The sequence below is a fragment of the Eptatretus burgeri genome, chromosome 24 (assembly GCF_056783735.1).
Source record: "Eptatretus burgeri isolate ZD-2024b chromosome 24, Ebu_testis_v1, whole genome shotgun sequence".
Classification (NCBI taxonomy): domain Eukaryota; kingdom Metazoa; phylum Chordata; class Myxini; order Myxiniformes; family Myxinidae; genus Eptatretus; species Eptatretus burgeri.
This window is the reverse complement of record NC_140984.1, coordinates 1281157-1303675: the sequence shown is the minus strand read 5'-3', so window position 1 is coordinate 1303675 and position 22519 is coordinate 1281157. Positions and strand designations below refer to the sequence as shown.

The 22519-nt window shown below is 44.1% G+C and overlaps 2 protein-coding genes across 2 annotated transcripts in view; both read right to left on the bottom strand.

Moving 5' to 3' along the window:
- LOC147007865 (3'-5' RNA helicase YTHDC2-like) overlaps positions 1 to 1396 on the bottom strand; it is a 94953-nt gene extending 93557 nt beyond the window's left edge. The window contains 3 exon segments of the mRNA XM_085866369.1: positions 904 to 1027; positions 1114 to 1195; positions 1326 to 1396. Coding sequence (XP_085722495.1) covers positions 904 to 1021 — 118 coding nt within the window. The 5' untranslated portion in view covers positions 1022 to 1027; positions 1114 to 1195; positions 1326 to 1396.
- A 3452-nt stretch (positions 1397 to 4848) lies between these two features.
- LOC147007864 (nuclear pore complex protein Nup85-like) overlaps positions 4849 to 22519 on the bottom strand; it is a gene marked incomplete at its 5' end in the record, with an annotated part of 31838 nt that continues 14167 nt past the window's right edge. The window contains 14 exons of the mRNA XM_085866255.1: positions 4849 to 5159; positions 7921 to 8004; positions 8277 to 8428; positions 8611 to 8711; positions 9096 to 9213; positions 12083 to 12234; positions 14036 to 14101; positions 15071 to 15139; positions 15390 to 15493; positions 15646 to 15774; positions 16597 to 16710; positions 18567 to 18698; positions 19235 to 19356; positions 21994 to 22063. Coding sequence (XP_085722381.1) covers positions 5040 to 5159; positions 7921 to 8004; positions 8277 to 8428; positions 8611 to 8711; positions 9096 to 9213; positions 12083 to 12234; positions 14036 to 14101; positions 15071 to 15139; positions 15390 to 15493; positions 15646 to 15774; positions 16597 to 16710; positions 18567 to 18698; positions 19235 to 19356; positions 21994 to 22063 — 1533 coding nt within the window. The remainder of the gene's footprint in view (positions 5160 to 7920; positions 8005 to 8276; positions 8429 to 8610; positions 8712 to 9095; positions 9214 to 12082; positions 12235 to 14035; positions 14102 to 15070; positions 15140 to 15389; positions 15494 to 15645; positions 15775 to 16596; positions 16711 to 18566; positions 18699 to 19234; positions 19357 to 21993; positions 22064 to 22519) is intronic.

The following is a 22519-nucleotide window of genomic DNA, read 5'->3' as shown; positions in this document are numbered from 1 at the left end:
GAGATCCTGTTCGAGGCGGTGTCGTTGTGAAGGTAATGTTGAGGTAATATTAATTTTTTTAGATGAGATCCTGTTCTCGGTGGTTTGTTGTTGTGAAGGTAATGTTGAGGTAATATTTATTTTTTTAGATGAGATCCTGTTCTCGGCGGTGTAGTAGTTGTTGTGAAGGTAATGTTGAGGTAATATTTATTTTTTTAGATGAGATCCTGTTCTCGGCGGTGTAGTAGTTGTTGTGAAGGTAATGTTGAGGTAATATTCAGTAGTGTTATCACGGTTATAGAAATGCACAAATAATTAGATCTATAGTATACCCAATCACACCTTTATGACTGAAAAATTAACAACAAAACTAGAGAGTAAATACTCCAGCAGTTTTAAGTGTCCCTCATTTTATAACAAAGATATCTCCCGCATCATCAAAAAATAATTTTTAATCGTGATTTACACTGTTTGATCGCTGATCCCGAATCCAGGCCGAAGTAACCGGAAATTGCAGCATCGAATGTAAGAAGAATTCTACGTTCGCTTCTCGGCTTTGCCTACTCCACATGACATGACGTGGAATATAATTCCATGTGAGGTAATTGGTTTGACACATACCTAATTAGGGGGTTGGGGTTTAAGGTTCGTGTTCATTGCACGGCGCTTAACGAACGTGAGTCAAAGAAAACTCCCGAGTAACGAAGGAGCAAGATTCGTTGATTGAGCATGTCGTCCCTCACAATCATACAGGAGGGGCAACAACATTGCAGGGAATTCCGTTGGTGTTTTCATGTGGAAGGGGGTGTGGGGGTGTTGAGGGTGAGCACAACAAAGCACACAATCAATCATCGAACATGTCACATCAACATGATGAACGCATCGTCGGTGTGTGGTGCTTCGTGTGAAGGTGATGTGAGAAACCTTGGGAATCGGACAAACAGAACTGCTTGAGCACGATCCCGACGGCCATTTTAACATGTTCCTCCACACGCCCAGGCTCCCTGAAGCCTTCCATCCGTCGCGCTTCGTACGCGTCCATCGTCCTCTGTCGGGACACAATGGCACCGCGGGTTGATCGGACGAAGCAGCGACACGATGTATGATCGCTCGGATCACCCCCCGTCCGCCCACCTCGAACCGCCGCGGCCGTGAAGGACGCGGGAAGGTGGAAAAACAGAAAATGGCGCGAAAATGCTTCACAACGCGCTTTGTGCTTCAAGTGAAAGGAAAAACGAAAACATGAACCGTGAATGAAAACCGCCACGTTTTTACATAAACAATTTCACTCGTGATGTTTTTACATGTTAATGAGGTGTCTGTCGGGTTCGACCTCCGATCGTTACCTCGTCAACGCGTCAGTGAAATCCCCGTGTGAGAGAAACCCCACGGGAACGAAGAACAAGCGAACGGCAATTATTATATTTATTCGCTTGATAACATTATCTTGATTATATTAAAATACACTCGTGTGTGTCATGTCCACGTGACGAGCCGTGGAATTGGGGGATTTCGTGACGAAAATAGAAATGGAAAATCACATTCACGCTGCATGAAACACCTTAAATACATCTCAATCAGAGGACCTGTTTTTTTTGTTGTTGTTCTTGTTGTGTTGGCGGGGGGGGGGTTGTGCCTGAACGTGAACATAAGTTGTCTGTCTGTTTATCTATGAGCAAGATAACTCAAAATGTTGTGGACAGATTCGGTTGTTGTTGTTGTTTTCATCAGTTTATTTATTTTTGTGACCAAAGGTGGACAGAAGTTATGTCTGTCTGTTTGTCTACCAGCAAGATATCTCAAAAAAGGTTGTGGACAGGGTTGGCTGTGTGACAAGGCCGAACTGATTCGATTTTGGCGAACATCCGGATCTGAGAATTATTTAATTCCTCAAGAGATTCTTCACGGTTGAGAGATTAGGGCGACGAATGATATCCATTACAACATGAGGTTTGAACACGTCATGGACGGATGATGATGAAACTTGGTGGACGAGGCGGGGACGTGACAACAACAAGCTGATTCGATTTTGGTTCAAGTACGAATCCAGATCAGGCCTATCAGTGGATCCAAAACCTAAAGTGTTCAGCCTGGTGGAGGTTTGCACTCTACCGAGTGCCCTTCTAGTTACTACCCCGGACACGCAAAGCAAAAAACTGGGTGAAGCAATTGGTTTGTGTTTGTCCGAGCCTCAACGTATGGCACTCAACGAAGTTCCTTCACCTCCTCTCCCTGTCAAGACCGGAGTTCCCCGAGGCAGTGCTTTGCTGGGCCCAGTCCTACACCTGGTCATGATCAATGATCTCACTGACTCTGAAAAATCCCCTTTATTCATTTGCTGATGACTGCACCCTCTGCCATGACATCCCTCATCCTTCAGACACGCAGGCTGCAACCTCGTACCTCTCTTCAGACCATGACAAAATCACAAGATGGTCAAGCACTTGGAATATGTCTGTCAATCCTGACAGATCTCACATTCTACCTCTCTCCGAAACGACAGTCTGACAAACCCTTCCATCTCCTTTTTTTCACTATCCCCTTGAGGAACTTCAGTCATTCAAACTCTTGCATCTCACTATCAGCCATGATCTTTCTTGGGCAAACCACATTTCAATGTTCAACAGGGCCCAGAGCACTGCCTTGAGGAACTCCAGCCTGGACAGGAACAGAATGAGAGAACTCCATTGAGGGCCAAACGTTGGCTGTGACAGGAGAGGAAGTCTGAGAGCCATGAGTGGACATGTCCTTGGATACCATCGGAAGAGAGTTTGGTGAGCAGGACAGGGTGCCAGACCATGTCAAAAGCACGTGATATGTCTTGGGATATGGCTCTGACTTCATGTCCGGCATTGAGGACCTCCATCCATTGTTGGGAGAGCAGAAGCAGCATATCCAGGGTAGAGTGACCTGGTCTGAAACCAAATTGCTGATGGGAAATCAGGCCATTGGAGATTGGCAGTGAGGAAAGTTATAACAAATACTTTAATTGATGCTGAAAACAAAGAAAAGGTTTTGTGACTGAAACACACTCGAGGTGATGCAGAGTGGCGCAGCGGAAGTGTGTTGGGTCCATAACCCAGAGGTCAATGGATCGAAACCATCCTCTGCACATCAAAACATTTATAAAACCTTAATTTAATTTGAAAACATTTAATTTCACTTCTTGTCACTTCAACAATGAGACTCCCCAACGGATAATTATTTCACTTTCCCCGCTTTGTTTTTCAGTGAAACTCAGATGAACACGTCACCAATCATCCACTTCATGTTAAAAAACAATAAAAAGAGCAATCAGACATTGCACACCCTCGCCAGGACTCTTTTGTGTGGTGTTTGTGTGCTGGTGTGTTCCGTAATTAATGACACGTAATTAGAACTGCCACTTTGTAGAGTAACTGCTGGCAGTAATGACCGGGTATCAAGACGTCCCGCTTTGATGGGACACCTGACCCTGACCCATTACGTTTTATTTTATTATTCAATTGAATTCAGAATGGGATTAAAATTAATTAAATTCAAATCAAATGGAAGACCAAACAGGTACAGTCAGTCCTGCATTGGAGTCATCGGAAGGAACCCGATCAAGCAAAAAGAAAACGTGACGTCATCAGAGGGGAACCTGGATAGGATTCACGTTTCAGCTGCCACTCCTCCACCCTCAAACCAAGCCAGACACAGCCAAGTGAACCTTATTCAAAATAATAATAATAAAAATCAAAAAACACAAAAAGAACCCAAATGAAAAAAAGAAATAATTCTGCCTGCCAGACCATGCATCTGATCAAGTTGAAATTTGAAACACGTATGCCCCGTCAATCTTCGATCATCAATCTGAAGTTTCACGTCGATTGATTCAGCGGTTTCAGAGAAAACATTATTTCTTTATTTTTCGATCCAACATAGCCGCGAAACCATGTGACCGATCAATTATTCCTAAACAAACTTGTCCACGCGCGGCTTGGGGAAGATTTGTGTGAAGTTTCCCCTCGATGTGTCCGGACATTGTGGAGGTTTTTCTCGGTTTTAGGGTGAACCGTTTCATGCATTCGTGGGTCTTTTTAGACCCGGGCCGAACTTGTTCGTCTGTTTTGTTTTTGATTTGTCTAATAACTTTATTTTAAAAACGTTTCTTTTCATCATTCTTCATCCATGCTGCGAGTGAAGGGTGATGAATGTCCCCGTTTTGTTTTTGTTTTTTTTGTTCAGGATTGGTGGGGTGGGGTGGGGGGGTGAGGGTTATTTTTTAAATTTTTACCCCATCACATTGTGCTTTGTTTGTTTCACTCTCACTTTGCAATAAAAACGTATATTTACATGATCTTTCATATGTGTTTAGAAGAGAGGGAAATCCATATTCCTGTGTGTTGTTATTGTTGTTGTTTTTTCTTTCAGGATCAGGGGAAATTTATTATTAATTTTTTTACTGATTCTTCACCATTGAGAGATCGGGATAAACTAATATATAGCACGATATCTCAAAAAAACTATTGGGCCAGATATGTTCTGATGGATCAGGCATTGCGTGGCGGAGGTGTGCGCGCTCTACCGAGTGCCCTTCTAGTTGAAGTATAATCACGACCGAGTCGCGGAAGAATGCGACATCCTGGAATCAAGTTGGTCAACGTCACCATCAGGTCATTTTGGTAGTTTTAAAAAAAAACAAAAATAATCACCTTGTGGGGTCTCATATTGGTGGCTGTGTAAAAAAAACACATTTTGGATTTTTCTGTTTTGGGATATCCTCGAGTTTCCCATTTTTAAATTGCACCACGGACAGATTGCAAATCAGTAAGGAAGCATCCTAACCATTTTTAGCTCACTCGATCGATTATTCTTGTTTGAAGCCGATGCACAAGACAAAAAAGGTGACGCATAAAGGTTTATTCAAAACAAAACAAAACAAAACAAACAAACAAAAAAAACAATGGTATTTGTGTGAAAGTTTTTCCAAACTATTCAATGGCTCGTCATTCAGTCGATGCAAACAAGAAAAGGATCGATACTTTCTTGATGAGCTGTTTCACGCTGGAACATGTCCCTTTTGAAATGAAATCAAATCAAATCAAAGGACGATCAAAGGAACTTTTTTTGGTCCTTTCTTGGATTATGGTCCTTGCAAGGTTGTTCGCGATGGCTTCACGGATAATCATGATATTTTCCACTTGCATCTCTTCGTTCTGCAGAATAGAAACATGAGTCGTTAATGATGAGGAACAGCGAATCATTCAGCCGATGCTTAAAAAAACTGTATGTTGTGGACAAACAAGTTCGTTTACATTTACTTTCATGTAACTTTCAACTTTTCATTGCTCGTCCAGTGATGTATTTTAATATGCCAATTTTTTTTAGTCATCTACGGTTGAGAGCAAAGGCTGGCACCTCATCAAAGGAAAGAAGTTTCGGTTTTTTGAAAATAAAGTCAGCATTTTCTGAGATAATATCATTGTTCATGCACCGATCATCCCTGACAATTACTTTTTGTGGAGATGCACTGGGTGTTTTGAGGTACAATCGATAATAATCTTTTGTTTTGTAGTGCTCACATGTGCTTTTCCATTATGACGTCACAATGGGCTGACAATAACTCAGTTAGAATGTGTGCAGCTATCGAGTCTGGGTTCCGCCAGTTGGGTATAAACTGTCATCCAAGCACTCCACAGGCAGGGCGTCACATCGCCGAGTAGGCCATCCTAACGAAGGGACGTTTAATCAGTTATCAATTGCCTGTGGATATTAAGGATGTTGGAACACCTGTCGATAGGTGTGGGCCACTCTGTGCCAGTATCTTGGCCAATTTATAAATTCCTACCCTACTCCAAAGGGGCACTGTATCAGTAGCACAGCAGTAACTCAGTGAAGATGCAATGAGCGGTTCAAACTATTCATCGGATCGGCATTTGCTCGATAGTTCCCGGAGCAGCTGCCTCTGGTTTTGAACAATTCACTTTGAAAAGCAACAATTTAAAATCGTTTGGGGAATCGAAATGATAACGATCAATGAAGAATGATATTGCAATGTGTGTGACAAGGAGTGTGAGAACTCTCTTTTGTGGTTGTGATCGATCTCATGTCTGCAGACGTAGTTTGTTAACGATGCACACTCAGCAATCCTCGTTGAAACAACAATCCTCCTTACTTTATCATTTTACGATCGTTTCTTGCAGGTCCACACAGCATTGGGAACTGGAGGACAGTCCCGAATGCAAAGGCACCTGAGGATGCCAGCCGGCAAGGTTGCGGTGGAGAGGACGTGACCTCATACCTTTACGATGTGGGGTAAAAGGCGGCGGAGTGGTTCAGTTAAGTTGACTCAGCAGTTTGTTGAAACTCCAGTCGTAGCTGGCAGCTGATGGACCTGAGCTGGAGGCGAGTGGGGAGAGTGGGGAGCTGACGGAGCGAGCTGGAGGCGAGTGGGGAGCGTGCAGTCCGGAGCTTCGAGCGAGATTTCCAGTGCACACCGAGGGAGCAGCAGCCACCCCACACAGAGGCTGCGACAGCGGTGTGAGAACCGAGCCAGTTCGGGCTCCAAACAGGCTCGTCACGCCCGGCCACCATCATCCAGTGGCGATCACAAACTTGCACTTCCCTCCATTTCATTATCATCGCAGTTTTCTCTTGATTGGTTCCTATGATTTTGGTTCTGCAGCCATAGTCAGGTTATCTTTTCTTTTGTCTCCATGGTCGAGGCTCATTGAAGAGAGAGCAGAATGGAATGTAACAAAATGTAAAGGGGGGGGAAACCCCAGAATAGAAGTGAGAGAAAGAGTGAGATCAAATTGATGGAGGGAAGAACACGTCTCGTGCACAAGATGCACACAACACAGCAAGAAGAGGAAGGGGGAACGTGGGGATGAAACAGAAAAGGAACAAACAAAAAGAGGGGGGAAAAATCACAATCACCTGGAAAACGGGGAGTGCATGGTAGTTGGGTAATTAGGGTAGAAGAAATAGACGAGTATGGATGAGAGACGAGCACAGGTCGTGGTGAACAGCTGTCTTGAAGCTCTGGAGGGAAGAATGAGACTGAACAGACTGGGGAGTTTGGTTCCACAGGTGAGAGAAAAAAGGAAAAAAATGAGCGGAGGTGAGCAGTGAGCCTGGATTTGGGGAGTTGAACAAGAAGAGGGTTCATGGCAGACGGTGTGCATCCTGCAGAAACCTGTGAGGTACAGAGAGTCAAGAGAGGGCAGAGGGGGCAAGACCAAAAATGAGGCAGCAGAATGGAGAGAGGCCAACCTGTTTGTGATGTAAAAGTAACAGGCCTCGGTAATCAGCTTCATCATGGGAGATCCCAATGTATTTGAGGGCTTTACTTTCCACAGCAATCAAGGGCAAGGTGTGATGCAGGGACATCAGTCCAAAGGGAGAGCGCAGTCCTCCATCGGACGGTGATTGAAGACCTTGTAAGTTGTCAAATGTTCAGAAAGACCTCGCATGACGAAACGATGCCCAGTCGGCGGTGGCTGCCTTTGGAAGTCATCTTGGAAATTCGTGAGTTCACCTCTTCAAGAGGTTTGTTTAGGAAATAGATGGGGGAGTTTTGCTAAGATTTCAAGCCAATTATATTGTTCAGCTTCTGTTGAGGTTCCACGGCGATTCCTGCCTCGTGTCCTTTGGTTAGGAAAGCATTAAATGCTCTCGAGATTCCTGTTATTTAATTGTCATCTCATCTCATCAAAATTGTTCAATACCAGTGAGAGGTTGCCATCTTTGTTTGCCATTCGGGAGGGAAGACCCTTCGTTGTCCCAGGAAATGTCAATTAAACGAGGTGCCAACCGAGTCGCGTGATTGTTCACACCTACGTTTTCATTCGGCAATCTTGGGGCAAAGTCTGGCGTGCATCTTATCACCACGACGGTTGTGGTATGTTCAAGAGTAGTGCATGTCAAACATCCTATCAATCACACAAGGAAACATTCATGATTTCCACAACGTACCACTGCAGATTCTGTATTCCTTCCTGTCACCATTTCTTGCAAGCACTCCAACAGCTTGTAGCACTGCTGGGATGAGAAAACAACCTGAGAAAGAAAAACAAAACATCATGTTTCATTGTAACATCCGACACAGAAGGATCAAAACATCGGAGACTCCTCAACAGTCCCCATGGAAAAGTTTTGAAGAAATAAATGTTTCGTTCCTCTTAAAATATGAGAACAGTTCAGAGTTATCACTTTCCAAGCAACCGTGAAAGTCTTCCCATCAATACAATCTCCCCCAGACACCTGAGGGAGGGACAATTGAATTTTTGAAAAGGTGTGCAGCAGGCACGGTGACGTCACAATGAACCGACCTTCTCGTGGGTGAGGAGGGGAAGTGCGTCGGTCATGAGGTTCGGCAAGAAATATCGTGGAGCCACACGGGCCATCATGAGTGAGAGCAGCAGCTGAGCTGCTTCCTTGTAGCGGTTCTTGCCGAAGAGTTGATGGAACTCCCGGTACTTGGCTAAAATCGTGCACAACATTCACGACGACGCGACAACTCGCGGCACAAATAATTTCACCAAAACTGTGTCCATATTCAATGAAAAAATTAAAAATATAAGAAGAAGACAAAATGCAGCTGAAGAACACAACAGTGAGAAAAGGTGTTAGAAATCGAACAACTTGCAGCGTGGCCCAACTTACCCAAGAAGGTGAGTCTGTCGCTCACCAACATGTTTGGGCCAAGGTTATCGATGATATCAAGGTGAGAGAGGAAGCCAAAGGAGAGATAATGTTTCAATAATCTGGGGCATCGTGAGAAGAGGAATAAAAGTTTTAAAATTTCAGGCAAACAGACATCGGAGCACAAACACTTCAAATCTGCACATCAATGGAACATTATTGTTGCTCGTCACATGTATTCCTGATATCTGTCATCTCTTCCACTGACAATAAGCGGAAAACTTGCGGAGTACGTGCGATAATTGGAGAGAGAGAGAAATACAGCAAGGTCACAAAGACGTCGTCACAATTACTGGAGCGCGAGTGGCCTGCGAGGGATGTCACTTGTCGCAAGGTCAGCGCTGCGTTTGTTTTGACGTCAGTCCGTCGTCTCGCGCACCTGTGTGCGTCGCAGCTCGTCCACGAGCCCCGAACGACGTCACAATTAATAACCGTGGTGATAATACCGGTCAGTGATGCATGTCACAAAGGCCGAATCCTTGGCCTGAATACTCCAAGCAAGTGCGGAGCCAAGACGGTCACTCCTCAGTGCTTTCATGGCCATTTGCTTGAGTATGCTTTGCTCTGACACGGAGAGAAAGGCAACAAAAATAAACAAGTCACAAGGTACTTCGTGCAAAAAAATCGAGTTAACAACAACAAAAAAACGAGTTTGATTAATATAATAACTTGTTATCGACCATTTCAAGAATTAAAAGTGCAAAATAATAAAAGAAAAACATGAAGAACAATTAAAATAGACGATGGAAGAGACTTTGTAAACGGACTTGATGATCCCAAGGTGAACAAAGAATTACCAACAAGAGGTTGATTGGAAGATGGAGGGAAGTTCGAGGAAAGGGAATGAACAAAAGAGGAATGAGTGAAACGGCCTCCAGCACTGAAATACCTTGAAATAGCATTTCAAAATATTTTTGTGTTTCTCTCTGTTCTTCTTGATAATATCACGTGAAAGCGGTGAGGGGAGTCCGTCCTGATTTAGATAAAGGGTTTTTTTGGATTGGGGGATTGTGACGTCAATTGTGACGTCATAGCACCGTGTCCTGTCATTGGTTTGGTAAATAAATGGCCATAACTTGGGAAACACTTGGGAAACAGCTGAAACGGATGAAGAAGAACGATATCAAACCTTGAAAAGGCACATACTCAGGTCCCCAGCGTCAATTGTGACGTCATATCAAACGAAGAATTGTGACGTCAATCGTGATGTCATAGCACCGTGTCCTGTCATTGGTTTGGTAAATAAATGGCCATAACTTGGGAACCACTTGTCCGATTAATATCAAATCTTGAAAAGGCTTATCCTCAGGTCCCCAGCAATATACGTGGCAAGTTTCAATTAGATCGGACCAGTGGTTGTCGAGAAACAGTGGTCGCAGACACACACACAGACACACACACAGATTGCTTGAATTATAGACAGATATACACTAAGACGTCGATCCTTATGGAGCTGAAGGCTCCCCCAACCCCCCCCCCCCGACGACCTCCACCACTGACCCCAGCAGTCAGACGCGAGACGTCGTCCCATGGTGCGAACCACTGTTTGCTAACTTTGCTTCTTTGGGGGGAGGGAGTGCGACTACACTCACATTACCCACACTAGGCTGGTTCTTCACCTCATGCAGTCTTCAGGCACAGTTAATATGCTGAGCAACAGTGTACAATGTCGGAGTGAACTTTGCTTCTTCGGGGGGGGGGAGGGTGTCCCATCTCTTCTCCTTCTTTGTCTATAATAACATGCTAACGCCTTTCTGTCGTGGTATTTTTACCATGGGCTCCGGCTCGTACTTGTATTTTTCTATCTTCCTTGTAAATGCACAGCATTGATCTTCTGCTGCGGTTGTTGTGAGTGTGGTCACTGAAGAGTTGGAGCGATCACACTCAGGAACAAACCAACTGACAACGAACAAACGAAAATAGCTGGTGAAGGGATGCGAGGAGGGGAATCAAAATCACTTGGAAAAGGGGACAGCTTGGGAATGGGGGTCATTTTGGGAAGAATGGATCATGAGTATAGATAGGGGATGACCTCAGGTTGTGGTGAACAGCTTCGACTGAACAGGCCTTCAAGACACATTGATGATGTTCGATTGAACACCATTAGATTTTTTTCCATTTCCACCTCCTCTCCTCTTCAAAACCCATCACCCCCTTGACGACAGGAGTAAAGGGGCTGCTGTTGGGGTCTGGAGGTTCCGAGCTGGTCTGAGATCCAAGTGTGCCGACGTTTCTCTTACAAGACGGGACAGACTTGCTGACGTGGGGAGTCACGATCGCCATCTGTCTCGAAGAAGGAGACGGACGCGGACGGACAGTGCACAGTGACAACACCTTATCTGTACTGGAATGTAAATTCCAGATAAGCTAAAAATCAAGGGGTGGTGGGGGGGGGTTAAGTCTGGTGATCGTGGTGGGCCAGGCGGTTCGTCCGTCTCGGCTAATCCAGCAACCTGGAATTTTTTCTTTCAAGATGGCTCGAACGACGAAGGCCCAATGAGGGGGAGCGCCGTCCTGTTGACATCAGGTTGCAGGTCTTCAATCTGTGGGAAGGCAAATCCTTCCAACATGTTCATTTAAATTGTTGAGGTCACCGTATCCTCCGCAATGATAAACGGACCCACCAAGCGGTCATAGAGAAGTCCACACCACACGTTGACCTTTGGACTGTTGCGTATGTGTTCAATGACCACATGGGGGGTTTTCAGAGCCCCAGATCCTCACGTTGTGCCGGTTGACCTTCCCCGATACATGAAAGCAAGCTTCGTCTGTGAACATGACCTTTATCAGGTAATCTTCGTCATCCTCTACGCGACTGAGCATTTCTAAGGCGAACGCCTTGCATTTTGGTCCATCATTTGGTTTGGGTTCCTGCAGAATCTGCACCTTATAGAGTATAGACATAAAGCTTCAGTCTTTTATGCAAAAATCCTGTGTACTGTGGGGCTTGCAAGTCCCGGTTCTCTGGATGCGTGTCGGTTTTATTTTCTGGGACTTTGTTGAGATGATTTTACGCACTCGTTCAATGTCTGCTGCACTTGTGCTTGGTCGACTGGTACTTTTCTGTTTCTCACAACTTCCAGTCTCCTTAAACCTCGAGTACCACTCTCTGATTACTCGTCTGCGATGGCGGATTCCTTCCACGCTTTGTACAGAAATTGCGCTGAACTTGCGTGTCGGATCTCGTCTCAATGAACCGTTCGACGCACCGAGCTATCTCCTGTGGAGTCGCCATTTTCTTTTCAATTAAACAACCGGACCTGAAAATAAAGAAAACTTGAGGAGTTTATGCATCATATAAAATAAAGGGTGTCGTTGTATCATTTGTGGTGCTAAAAATATTTACAACCAAAGTTGTCCAGGTCTTCTTGAGATACCCTGGACACCAAACCTTGACTTGCAGCAAAGAAATCTGTGCAAAACACATGCTCACCCTGCTCGTGCATGCCCCGTTCACGGCACAAGCGCAACACCTTCTGCGCCTTCTTCTCCGACTGCAGTGGCAGTCGGACCAAACAAAGTTCCAGGCACGCCCGGCCCTTTTCTCCACACACGTCCAGGTACGCAGGAGCAAGTGACCACAAACTAGGAATACGGAGAACAAAAGTTTTGAGCAATGATACAATTCCCCTAGAAAGCGAGCTCAGAGGCAAATCCACATGTTATAGTTATTGAAGCAACGAAAGGTAACCGAGAAGACAAATGGAAAGAAGAAGAAATGGAAGGGGGTTGGAAAAGGAAGATGGAGTGAGAAGTATGAACGATACTTGTGTAGTGAAGTTCAGCACTCTGCCAATTTTGTGTACAGGTATCCCTCAATTTATGAAATGGATGCGCACCTGGAGAACAGAATGCACACGGGGAAAAAAAAAAAAACGTAAAACGAAAACGCTTTCCCCATGATTTTTAAAGTTAAAAAAAACTTTAAATAAGATCGCATTTGCATTAATAAATCCCACTTAATGTTCAATAAATAGAAAATCCTGAAACCTTTTCAAAGGGGGTGATGATGGGGAGCTTCTCGTCCTTCTCATTACCTTTTACGATGCCCATGTTCATGTCCGGCATCATCACCTGGAGAGAATGTTTCGCTGGGGCGGCTGTTTCGCTCGAGCAAGTTCTCTTGCTTGACATCTTCTTGAGGTTGTGACAATTCACAACGAGAGGCAAGATGGCGAGCAAAGGTAGACCGACAGTTGGTGCTGCGCAAGGTGCGGCGTACTCATGTACGCATGACAGGGAGGTGGCTCACTAAATGAGTGAAGCATTGTTTGAAATTTCCTCCATAGTGCTCTCCACTGTACCGTGTAGTATTTTAATTTCGTTGCCATGAAAAATATGAATGTAAATCAAAAAACATGCCATAAAAAGTCAGCTTTGTTATCGGGAAGAAAACCTAATCCGAGCGTTCGTAAATTGAGGGATACCTGAACGCAATGCCGGCGGACCCCGCTATTCGCGGGGGATTCGTTCCTGAAAAATTGCTTGAATGTCGGGGCATTGTTTTAAAATAAATAAATTAAAAGGTCTAGGCTCGTGGAAGAGCAATTACACAGAACAAATCAGGGCACAACATAACAAAGAGAACAACAGGAGAAAGGGGGAAACAACAGCAGGACGGAGGGAAAAGTAGTCTGAGATAGACAAACAAGGGATGCAGGTAACGACGATGGGTAAGGGAGAACACAAAGGGTGGACGATATGGATACAAAAGAAAAATTGTGTTTGACCAGCTTGTGATTTTGTCAACGTATGAAGAGAGGGAAGAGGCTGCTTGCTGCCTGTCTGTCAGAAGGATAAGAGATGTCACGGCAGAGAGTGGAGTCATCAGCAAAGAGATAAAGAGGATTATCCAGAGAGTCAGTGAGAGACAGAGAGAGAGAGAGAGAGAGAGAGAGAGAGAGAGAGAGAGAGAGAGAGAGAGAGAGAGAGAGAGAGAGAGAGAGAGAGAGAGAGAGAGAGAGAGAGAGAGAGAGAGAGAGAGAGAGAGAGAGAGAGAGAGAGAGAGAGAGAGAGAGAGAGAGAGAGAGAGAGAGAGAGAGAGAGAGAGAGAGAGAGAGAGAGGGAGAGAGAGAGAGAGAGAGAGAGAGAGAGAGAGAGAGAGAGAGAGAGAGAGAGAGAGAGAGAGAGAGAGAGAGAGAGAGAGAGAGAGAGAGAGAGAGAGAGAGAGAGAGAGAGAGAGAGAGAGAGAGAGAGAGAGAGAGAGAGAGAGAGAGAGAGAGAGAGAGAGAGAGAGAGAGAGAGAGAGAGAGAGAGAGAGACGGAGAGAGAGAGAGAGAGAGAGAGAGAGAGAGAGAGAGAGAGAGAGAGAGAGAGAGAGAGAGAGAGAGAGAGAGAGAGAGAGAGAGAGAGAGAGAGAGAGAGAGAGAGAGAGAGAGATAAATACCTGTGATGAGAAAACAAGTCGGTCGCGTATTCAAAAAGAAGAAATTCTCTCAAATCTGAACCAACACTGAAGCACAACGTCAACCAATGGAACAAGTCAACGAGATGTCCATCTTAACCTCAGCATTAAAAAAAGTTTTACATAATGGAAAAGTGCACAATGACCACAGGTTAAAATGCAATGAATACATTCCGTTTGCTGATGTCGGGTTTAGGATTTCAAAGATAACTCGAGGGGGAGCACTCGGGAGAGTGCAAAACCTCCGCCGCCAATACTGCTGGGTCACTCAAGTGAACCTTATATTTTATTCATTAAATATGTCAACAGTGCTGACAGTTATAGTTCTTTTCTCCAACATTTTTTTTGGGGGGGGGGGGGTTGGAAATCACTTAAAACATGGAGAAATGCAAAAAAAAAGAAATCGAAATTTTGTTGAAAAAAAGTTGCAAAAATTTTTTTTCTCCAACAATTTTTTTTTGGGTGGGGGGTGGGGGGGTGTTGGAAATCACTTAAAACGTGGAGAAATGAAAAAAAAAAATTCGAAATTTTTTTTTTGGGGGGGGGAGTCCAAAATCTAATGGCATGATCCTTGGACCATACCTAACCCCCCCCCCACCAAGTTTCGTGGAAATCCGTCGAGGGGTTTTTTCCGTAATACTGTTCACAAACAAACAAACAGAAAGAGGTGAAAACAGTAACCTCCGATCTTCGATGGCGGAGGTCAAATATTTATTGCTCAACATCATCGGGTATATATATATATATGTCCTTGTTTTACAGCATTCATTTTTGTTTGTTCACCACTGAAGAACCGAGTCGGCGTGCCCATTTGATCACATTGAACTCCATGTGGAGCTCCCTGGGACATGGTGACAACACGACGTCTGCATTGTTTTGAACGGAAGTCTGGTATATAAAATCAAGTGGGAAAACAATTTGAAATTTGCCGCAAGTGTTTTGCTGTTCGTGGTATCAGGTGTTACTCAAATTGTTCAACACTGCACGAAAGGGTGTGCACGAACAACGCTTGCTTACTGAAGCTGCGGACAACGATGCAGAAGATCGGCAAGATGGGACACGAACCACCAGCTGCTCAGAGTCGAACTTTACATGAGGCAGGACAAAAGGAAAAAACAAACAGTTGATGCACGACACAATGCACATAACATCAGTTTACAAGTTCAAACAAACGAACGAATCAGCGAGGAAATGTGTCGCATGGAAATGAGGAGATAAACGGGTTCAAATCTCAAATTGATGTCAGGATGTTCCGGTATCCTTTGGATGAGATATACGAGCTCCTCGATGAACCTGAAAAAAAAAAACTGCAGAGAGAATGAGTGAAACGACTCACCTGCAGTATTTAATGACCTGGTTATAATTCAAATCAAACCCATCCTGCAGGATCTGATCCAACGGCTCCATCTCTTGTCCACGACCATACAGATCGAGGCAAGGCTTCGTGCAAAACAAACACCACGGCCAAGTGATCCAATAACTCGATTTAGCAAACAGGTACGTGTAATCAAGTTGTACAATAATTGTACGATCTGAACATTCTGACACAGACGATGTCGACTTTGTACGCCGTCCTTGATTCCGCTTAATACCTGCACATACCTGTGGACTTCACTTATCTTCACCGTGGGATTGTTGAAAAGCAATTCAGCCACGAGGAAGTGGTACCACGGCATCAGGTGCTTCATTTCGAACAGGGCTTCCGCATCACCCAGAAGAATCTGAAAACATGGCAATGGAGAATCAAGTGTGAAAAGTGGGACATTCTTGGAGGTGACATTTTTTTTTTTTTCCAAACTATTCTGTGAAAGAAATTTCAAATTGAATGGTGTTGATCGGTGGATTATCATTTTGATGCTTTTGCATGGGGGAACAACACAGGAAGTTATTTGCGGATCACACTGCGGCTAACATGGCTTATAACAAGCCGATGCCTCGGTATTCTCCGCAGAGCAAATACATTTTGAGACAAGCAGAGCTTCTTCCAGTCTGGATTTCCATAAAGGTATACAGTGGGTGCACACCTCCAGGCTGGTCACTTATTTCCCATATTTCTCTCCTGGTGGTGGTTGAGTTCAAGGAGCTCCACATCTTAGCAAGAGGCCAAGTCCAAAGTTCCACTTCTTGCCCAAGGCAATACTAAGTTTTGTAACTGCCTCACTTCTTGTCTCGCTTCCTCTGCCCTCATATCGCTCAGTTCTTGTGTCCCTCTGCTTGCAGGTGTTATTCCAGAATTCCACACCTGAGTACCCTCCCCGACTCTAAGTGGAGCAATCACTTCCATTCATTCATTCCGCTCTTCTCTCAACTGCAGAAACGACTCTGTTCTCTGTCTGTTCTCTCATGTCCCTCCATCTCGTCCTTCAAGAGTGCTGCTCACCATCTCTCATACCCATCGCACCTCGATTCTAATCTCACCGACCTCCTCCCAACCATTTCCTTTCCTTGTTCCACCACATATCCACGCATGCACGATCGGTATCTGGATCGGTATCCAAGACATATATCGGTATCGAAGATCCAAGGTATCGAAGCAGGCATACCTTGCAGAGCAGTGCCAACTTGCCGTGGGGGAAGGCACCTTGAGACAGCAAGCGCTCACATCCATCATGCCAGTCTTTCCACTTCAATTCAAACTGTATGAGAGTCTGCCCGGCCTGCAGTGGGGGAAATACAGCAAGCATTCATTCATTGGAAAAATGTTCATTTAACCTTCAGATGAGAGTTGACACACAAAGGTATTGACGTTTAAAGGTGACTTGGGGGTACACCTGAACCTCAATGTTCATCCAAAGGTTCACAAAGTACTGGGGTCTTTCATGAGTGTGGAAAGCTCAAAACTATAACTCCAAATCAACACTTCATCATTTAGTGACTTGTATTCCAGGAGCAAACTCGGAAGTCCATTGATAATAAACCGGTGAGGTACCCATGCGATGCTTGGATGGGAGCCGAAAATATGAACAATAAGAAATGTTTTGAGAAATGTTCATGAAAACTCTCCAACTGACGTCAGGACACACACGCAGGGAACCCCAAGAGGTGCACAGAAACATTGGTGGGGCTGGCCCCAAAACTGGGAGCAGTGGTGGGTCAAATCAATGACCTTCAATGATGATGATGATGATGATGAAGCTGATAACAATGATGAAGGTGACCGTGTTGCCTGAGGAGTGGAGATTAGAACTTGCAAAATTTAATTATTTCAGACAATTTAATTAACCACAAGATTTATTGACAGACTGGATTGCTCGTCTTTTTCCCCATCTTTGGGAGAAATATCGGTGTCATATGGGCGGGTGAGGGGGGAGAATTGAGGGAGAAGGGTGAGGGGTGAGCTTTTGAGAAAGGTGAGGGGAAGCTTTTATGGGGAAGAGAGAGAGAGAAGTTTCCTTTGAAGAGGGAGGAGGTTGATTTGCGATGGAGGGGTGAGAGGGTATCTTTGAGGGAGAGGGGAGACGATGACAGCAGGTACGGGACATGGAGGAGGAGGGAGAAGGGAGGGGTGGGGAGAGGGGAAGGATGAGACGAGGTAGAAATATTGTGGAGATAGCAGAGGGTGTGGGGAGGAACAGAAATTGAGGGGTCGGAAGAGGAGGAGATGTGATGAGAGGAAAGAGAGACAGAGTGTGATGGAGATATTGAGGAGTGTGCTGAATGTGAGTGTGAGATAATTATTTGAAAACCACACAGTTTGGGATATCAGAGGGGGAACTGTTGGTAAAGCAAAGGACAGTGGAGAGATGCTGGGATTGGGGGCAATATGGGAGGGGTAAGGAGGGAGTATAACAAGGAAGGAGTGAGGAGGAGGAGGTAGATTTAAGGAGGTGGGATTAATTTGCACTGAAGTTGGAAAAAAAGAATGATTAATGATGGAAGATGAAGGAGGATTGCAAAATGTTATTTATTTATTTTTAATATATTTCAAGACATGAAACAGAGGGCATCGTTGGGAGGGATAGGAGGTGGAGGGAAAAGTGGAGAAAATAAAAATAAACACGATCGGGTACACAGGTGGGAAGACGGGTCGGCCTCAGGGAAACCTGACATGACAAAACTGATGAAAACTCACAAAGTAGCACAAAAACTGAACTGGGAACACATAGTAAACACGGAGGCAACAAAAGAAACAGTCAAAACGCGACAAACAACGACCGGAAACTTATTTTTGAGGAAGTCGGCAGAGACCCCTGAGAGAACCAACCGTCGCCTCAAAAACCGGAACCGGAAGTGTGTCAGTAACTTTTTGAGATATTGTGATGTATATTGTTTTTAACCCGATCACTCGATGGTGAAGAATCACTTGACCAATTATCGGATCCAGATCTTCACCAAAATTGAATCAATTCTTCCTCGTCACACACCCAACCCGTCCACCAAATTCTGTTCATATCCGTCTCACAATATTTTGAGATATCCAGTTCACAGACAGACAAACAGACAAGGGGTGAAAACATAACCTCTGTCCACCTTCAGTGGTGGAGGTCATCAAGTAAAAGACAAGGCAGCTTACCACCTGGCGTGGCATGGTGTGCAGCAATTTGTCCATGGCTGCGTACATTGAGCGTTCACCATCAGGAATGACTGACCGTGCAAGTAGCTTCCGTGCTTCCTGCATTCGTGCTTGGAGGACAAAGCCACACACCTACCCCAGAAAAGAACCCATTGTCATTCGGGAACAAATCAGGATTTACAACGATGCACCAAAATAACTTCAAAATGGACGAAGACATTAAGGATTGAAGTGTCTTGTTTGAAAGGATCCATCAAGACGATGCGGACAACACGGACCTTCCGAGGACAGATCAAGGCTGTTCTCAAACAATACCAATCAAAGCTGAACCTTCTTGGAGAGCAAATGTCACACGACTATTGTCTGCATAGTTGAAGAAGGAGAACTTTTAAAATTGTGCAAATCAGGAAATCATTTTCAAAATAATGTCCAGAAAAATAAAAAGCTTTTTTTTATTTTTTACAACTGTTGATGAATGATGGATGAATGAGGTGATCATTGATATATGAGATGATGAATTATGAATGATGATGATGCAAACTAGCACCTTTGAAGCATCTTACTTTTCAAATCATGCAAAAATAAATAATAAATAAGCAACAAAAGGTGTGATGATGAGGCAGCTCCATTTGTGCTGCATCGATGACATTGAATCCTCCATTTCTCACCACATCCCAGAAGTCAGAATGCTCAGCTGGACAGGAACTCCCTGTTACATCTTCAGCCATGTGATCCAGTGCATATGAATGCAGTCGAACCCAATCCAGCAGCAAAGGGAGCAGACAGTCCACTGTGAAGGATGGAAGCAAGAAATTTGCATCCACCACGTAAGAAACCCTTCGTTAGATATTTCATGAGTTTGTGTGCTTCGTCAGGTCCCATCCCTTCGTAACAGGGCACGCGGGAAGATGCGTTGTGTGGTCTGTTTCCCTCTGTGTGCTTTCAATCTCTCCATCCATCGATTCACTCTTCACCTCTGGAACCTTGTGATGGTTAAAGAACCTTATTTCATGTACAGAGCCGAAAGAAAGTCGACGTGCACCCCCTTTCAAAATTTCACTTTTTGTTCCCTAAAACCTGGAATTAAATTACATTAAATCAGAATTTTTCAACATTTGTTTACACATCGTGACCCACAACTTCCAAGTGAAAAACAAATTGTACAAATTTCAAAAAAATTAATTAAAAGCACAAAACGAGAATATCTTGGTTGGATAAATGTTCACCCCCCCTTATAATAGCAATTGTAAATGAGCTCAGGTGTAACCAATCACCTTCGAAATCACACACCTAGTTAATTGACCTCCACCTGTGTTAAATTGTAGTGATTCTGATGATTTAAGAAGAAAATCAGCTGTTCCTGTAGGTTTCCTCTGCTGGTTGGTGAATTTCACAGCAAAGACTCAATCATGACCTTTCAAAACATCTCTGGAATAAAGTTGTGGAAAAGCACAGATCAGGGGATGGGGATAAAAAAAATATTTAAAAGGCCTTGAATATCCCTTGGAGCACAGTCAAGACAATCATTATGAAGTGAAGGGTGTATGGTACCACCAAGACCCTGACTAGATCAGGCCGTCCCTCCAAACTGGATGACCAAGCAAGGAGGAGAATGATCAGAGAGGTCACCAAGAAGCCAATGACAACTTTTAAAGATACAGGCCTTTATGGCAAAGACTGTTCATTGTGTGCACGTGACAATATCCCAAGCACTCCACAAGTCTGTCCTGTACGGTAGGATGGCAAGAAGGAAGCCATCACTCCAAAAAACACACCTTGGGTCGCGTTTGAGGTGTGCAAAAAAACCCACTCCGGAGATTATGAAGCCACGTGGCAAAAAGGTTTTGTGGTCTGATGAAACTAAGATGGAACTTTTTGGCATAAATGCAAAACGTTACGTTTGGTCCAAACCCAAAACAGCACATCACCCAAAGAACACCATCCCGACTGTGAATCGTGGTGGCAGCATCTTGTTATGGGGATGTTTCTCATCAGCAGGGACTGGGGCAATTGTCAGGATAGAATGGAAAATGGAGCAAAATACAGAAAAAAAAACATGAATGGGATGGAAGTTCAACTTTCAACATGACAACGACCTGACAACGGCACATCCAAAGCTACACTGGAGTGTTTAAGGAACAAAAAGATAAATGTCCTTGAGTGGACCAGTCAGAGCCCTGATGTAAATCCAATCGAAAATCTGTGGCATGACTTGAAGATTGCTGTCCATCACCGCTCCCCACACAACTTGACTGAACTTGAACAGTTTTGTGCAGAAGAATGGGAAAATATTGCCAAATCAAGGTGTGCAAAGTTGGAAGAGACCTATCCCAACAGACTCACACCAGTAATTGCTCTCAAAGGTTCTTCCACCAAGTGTTAACTCAGGGGGTTGGACACGAATCCAACCAAGATATTCTAGTTTTGTATTTTTAATTATTTTTTTTGAAATTTGTACAATTTGTTTTTCGCTTGGAAGTTGTGGGTCACGATGTGTAAATAAAGGTGTAAAAAAATCTGATTTAATGCGATTTATTTTCAGGCTGTTAGGCAACAAAAGGTGAAAAATTTGAAAGGGAGTGTCATCTTTCTGTAGGCACTGAAAATCCATAACCATCCCTTCCGTTCAAATCCCACTCGGCTGTTGAATTAATACCAGGTGGGGTTGACTCTGCCTGTCATCCTTCCGAGGTCGGCAAAATGAGTGCCAACTTGCTGGTATCCTGTGTCGGAGTGACAAACCGTCCAGGATTGTGCCCAATAGCCAAGGAGACTGCACAGTGTGTAGTCCCAATGGATGGATGGATGCCTTCCTTCCTCAAACCCATTGGAATTCCCCCCCTCTTTCCTTCCTATAAAAAAATTTTAAAAGCAAGACAACAAACAAAAAACAAACAACCATCCTTTTTGCACCACTAGGTGAATCTGGATACCGAGGCCAATTAATTTTTTCAGGAAGAGGAAGTGGAGGATGAGAGTTCTGTGGATCCTGAAAGTGACCAAGTTTCACTGGTTGAGGGTCACAATCCTGGACGGGTCGCCACTCTGATTCAGGATGCTCGAAGAGCTCATTTGTTCCCAGATCTGGTTCTCACGTTGCCGACCGAGGAAGGATGACAGGCTGAATCAATCCACCTGGTCATACTTATAACATGACAGGGACTTGAACTCAACACCTAAGATCTCAAGCCAGCCATCTTAGCCACAACCAGACTATATTCTAGCAAAACTACATCAGATCAAAATAATTTAATGACTCGCAAAACAAATGATGAAAATTGCTGAACTGAAAACCTGTGGCATCAAGTGTGGAGGTTATCTCGTATATGCAGGGATAAAATGGCACAAAAGGTACAAAATGGCTTTTCGAATCACGTGTCATCATAAGTGGTGGAGGGTTCGTTGAAATAACCTCCAAAAATCTCACTTTGTGACGACTCCAGGAACAAAACTTCACACAAGTGCCAAATCAACTCCAAAGCAGACAACTGTGAAATCTGAAAAAAAGATTTTTAAAATGAAGTGAGAAGATAATCTCAATATATACACACACATATATATATATATATATATATATATATATATATATATATATATATATATATATATATATATATATTGTTACGTTTGAGGGGGGGGTATGCATTCAAAGGGTAATTAGTATGTTTAATTAGGTATGCCATGCTGTTCGAGTTGACCAGGATCTCGATGTAATAAGTAGCAATTCAGTGGTGATAAGTTGTCTCGTAAATGTCCATTTCTTCAAGGGGGAAATGATAATTGTCACGTAATTAGATAGGGAAACGGGATAGGGTAAGTGTGTCTGCGTAAACCCCTTTTAGTATTCCCTGGAGGCTTGCCGTGACGTCACAGGACAGTGCTGCGGATGGCTCCGCCCCGTGATCACGATTGGCGGAAGGCGACGGCGGTGGGCCAATAAAACGGCTCGATTG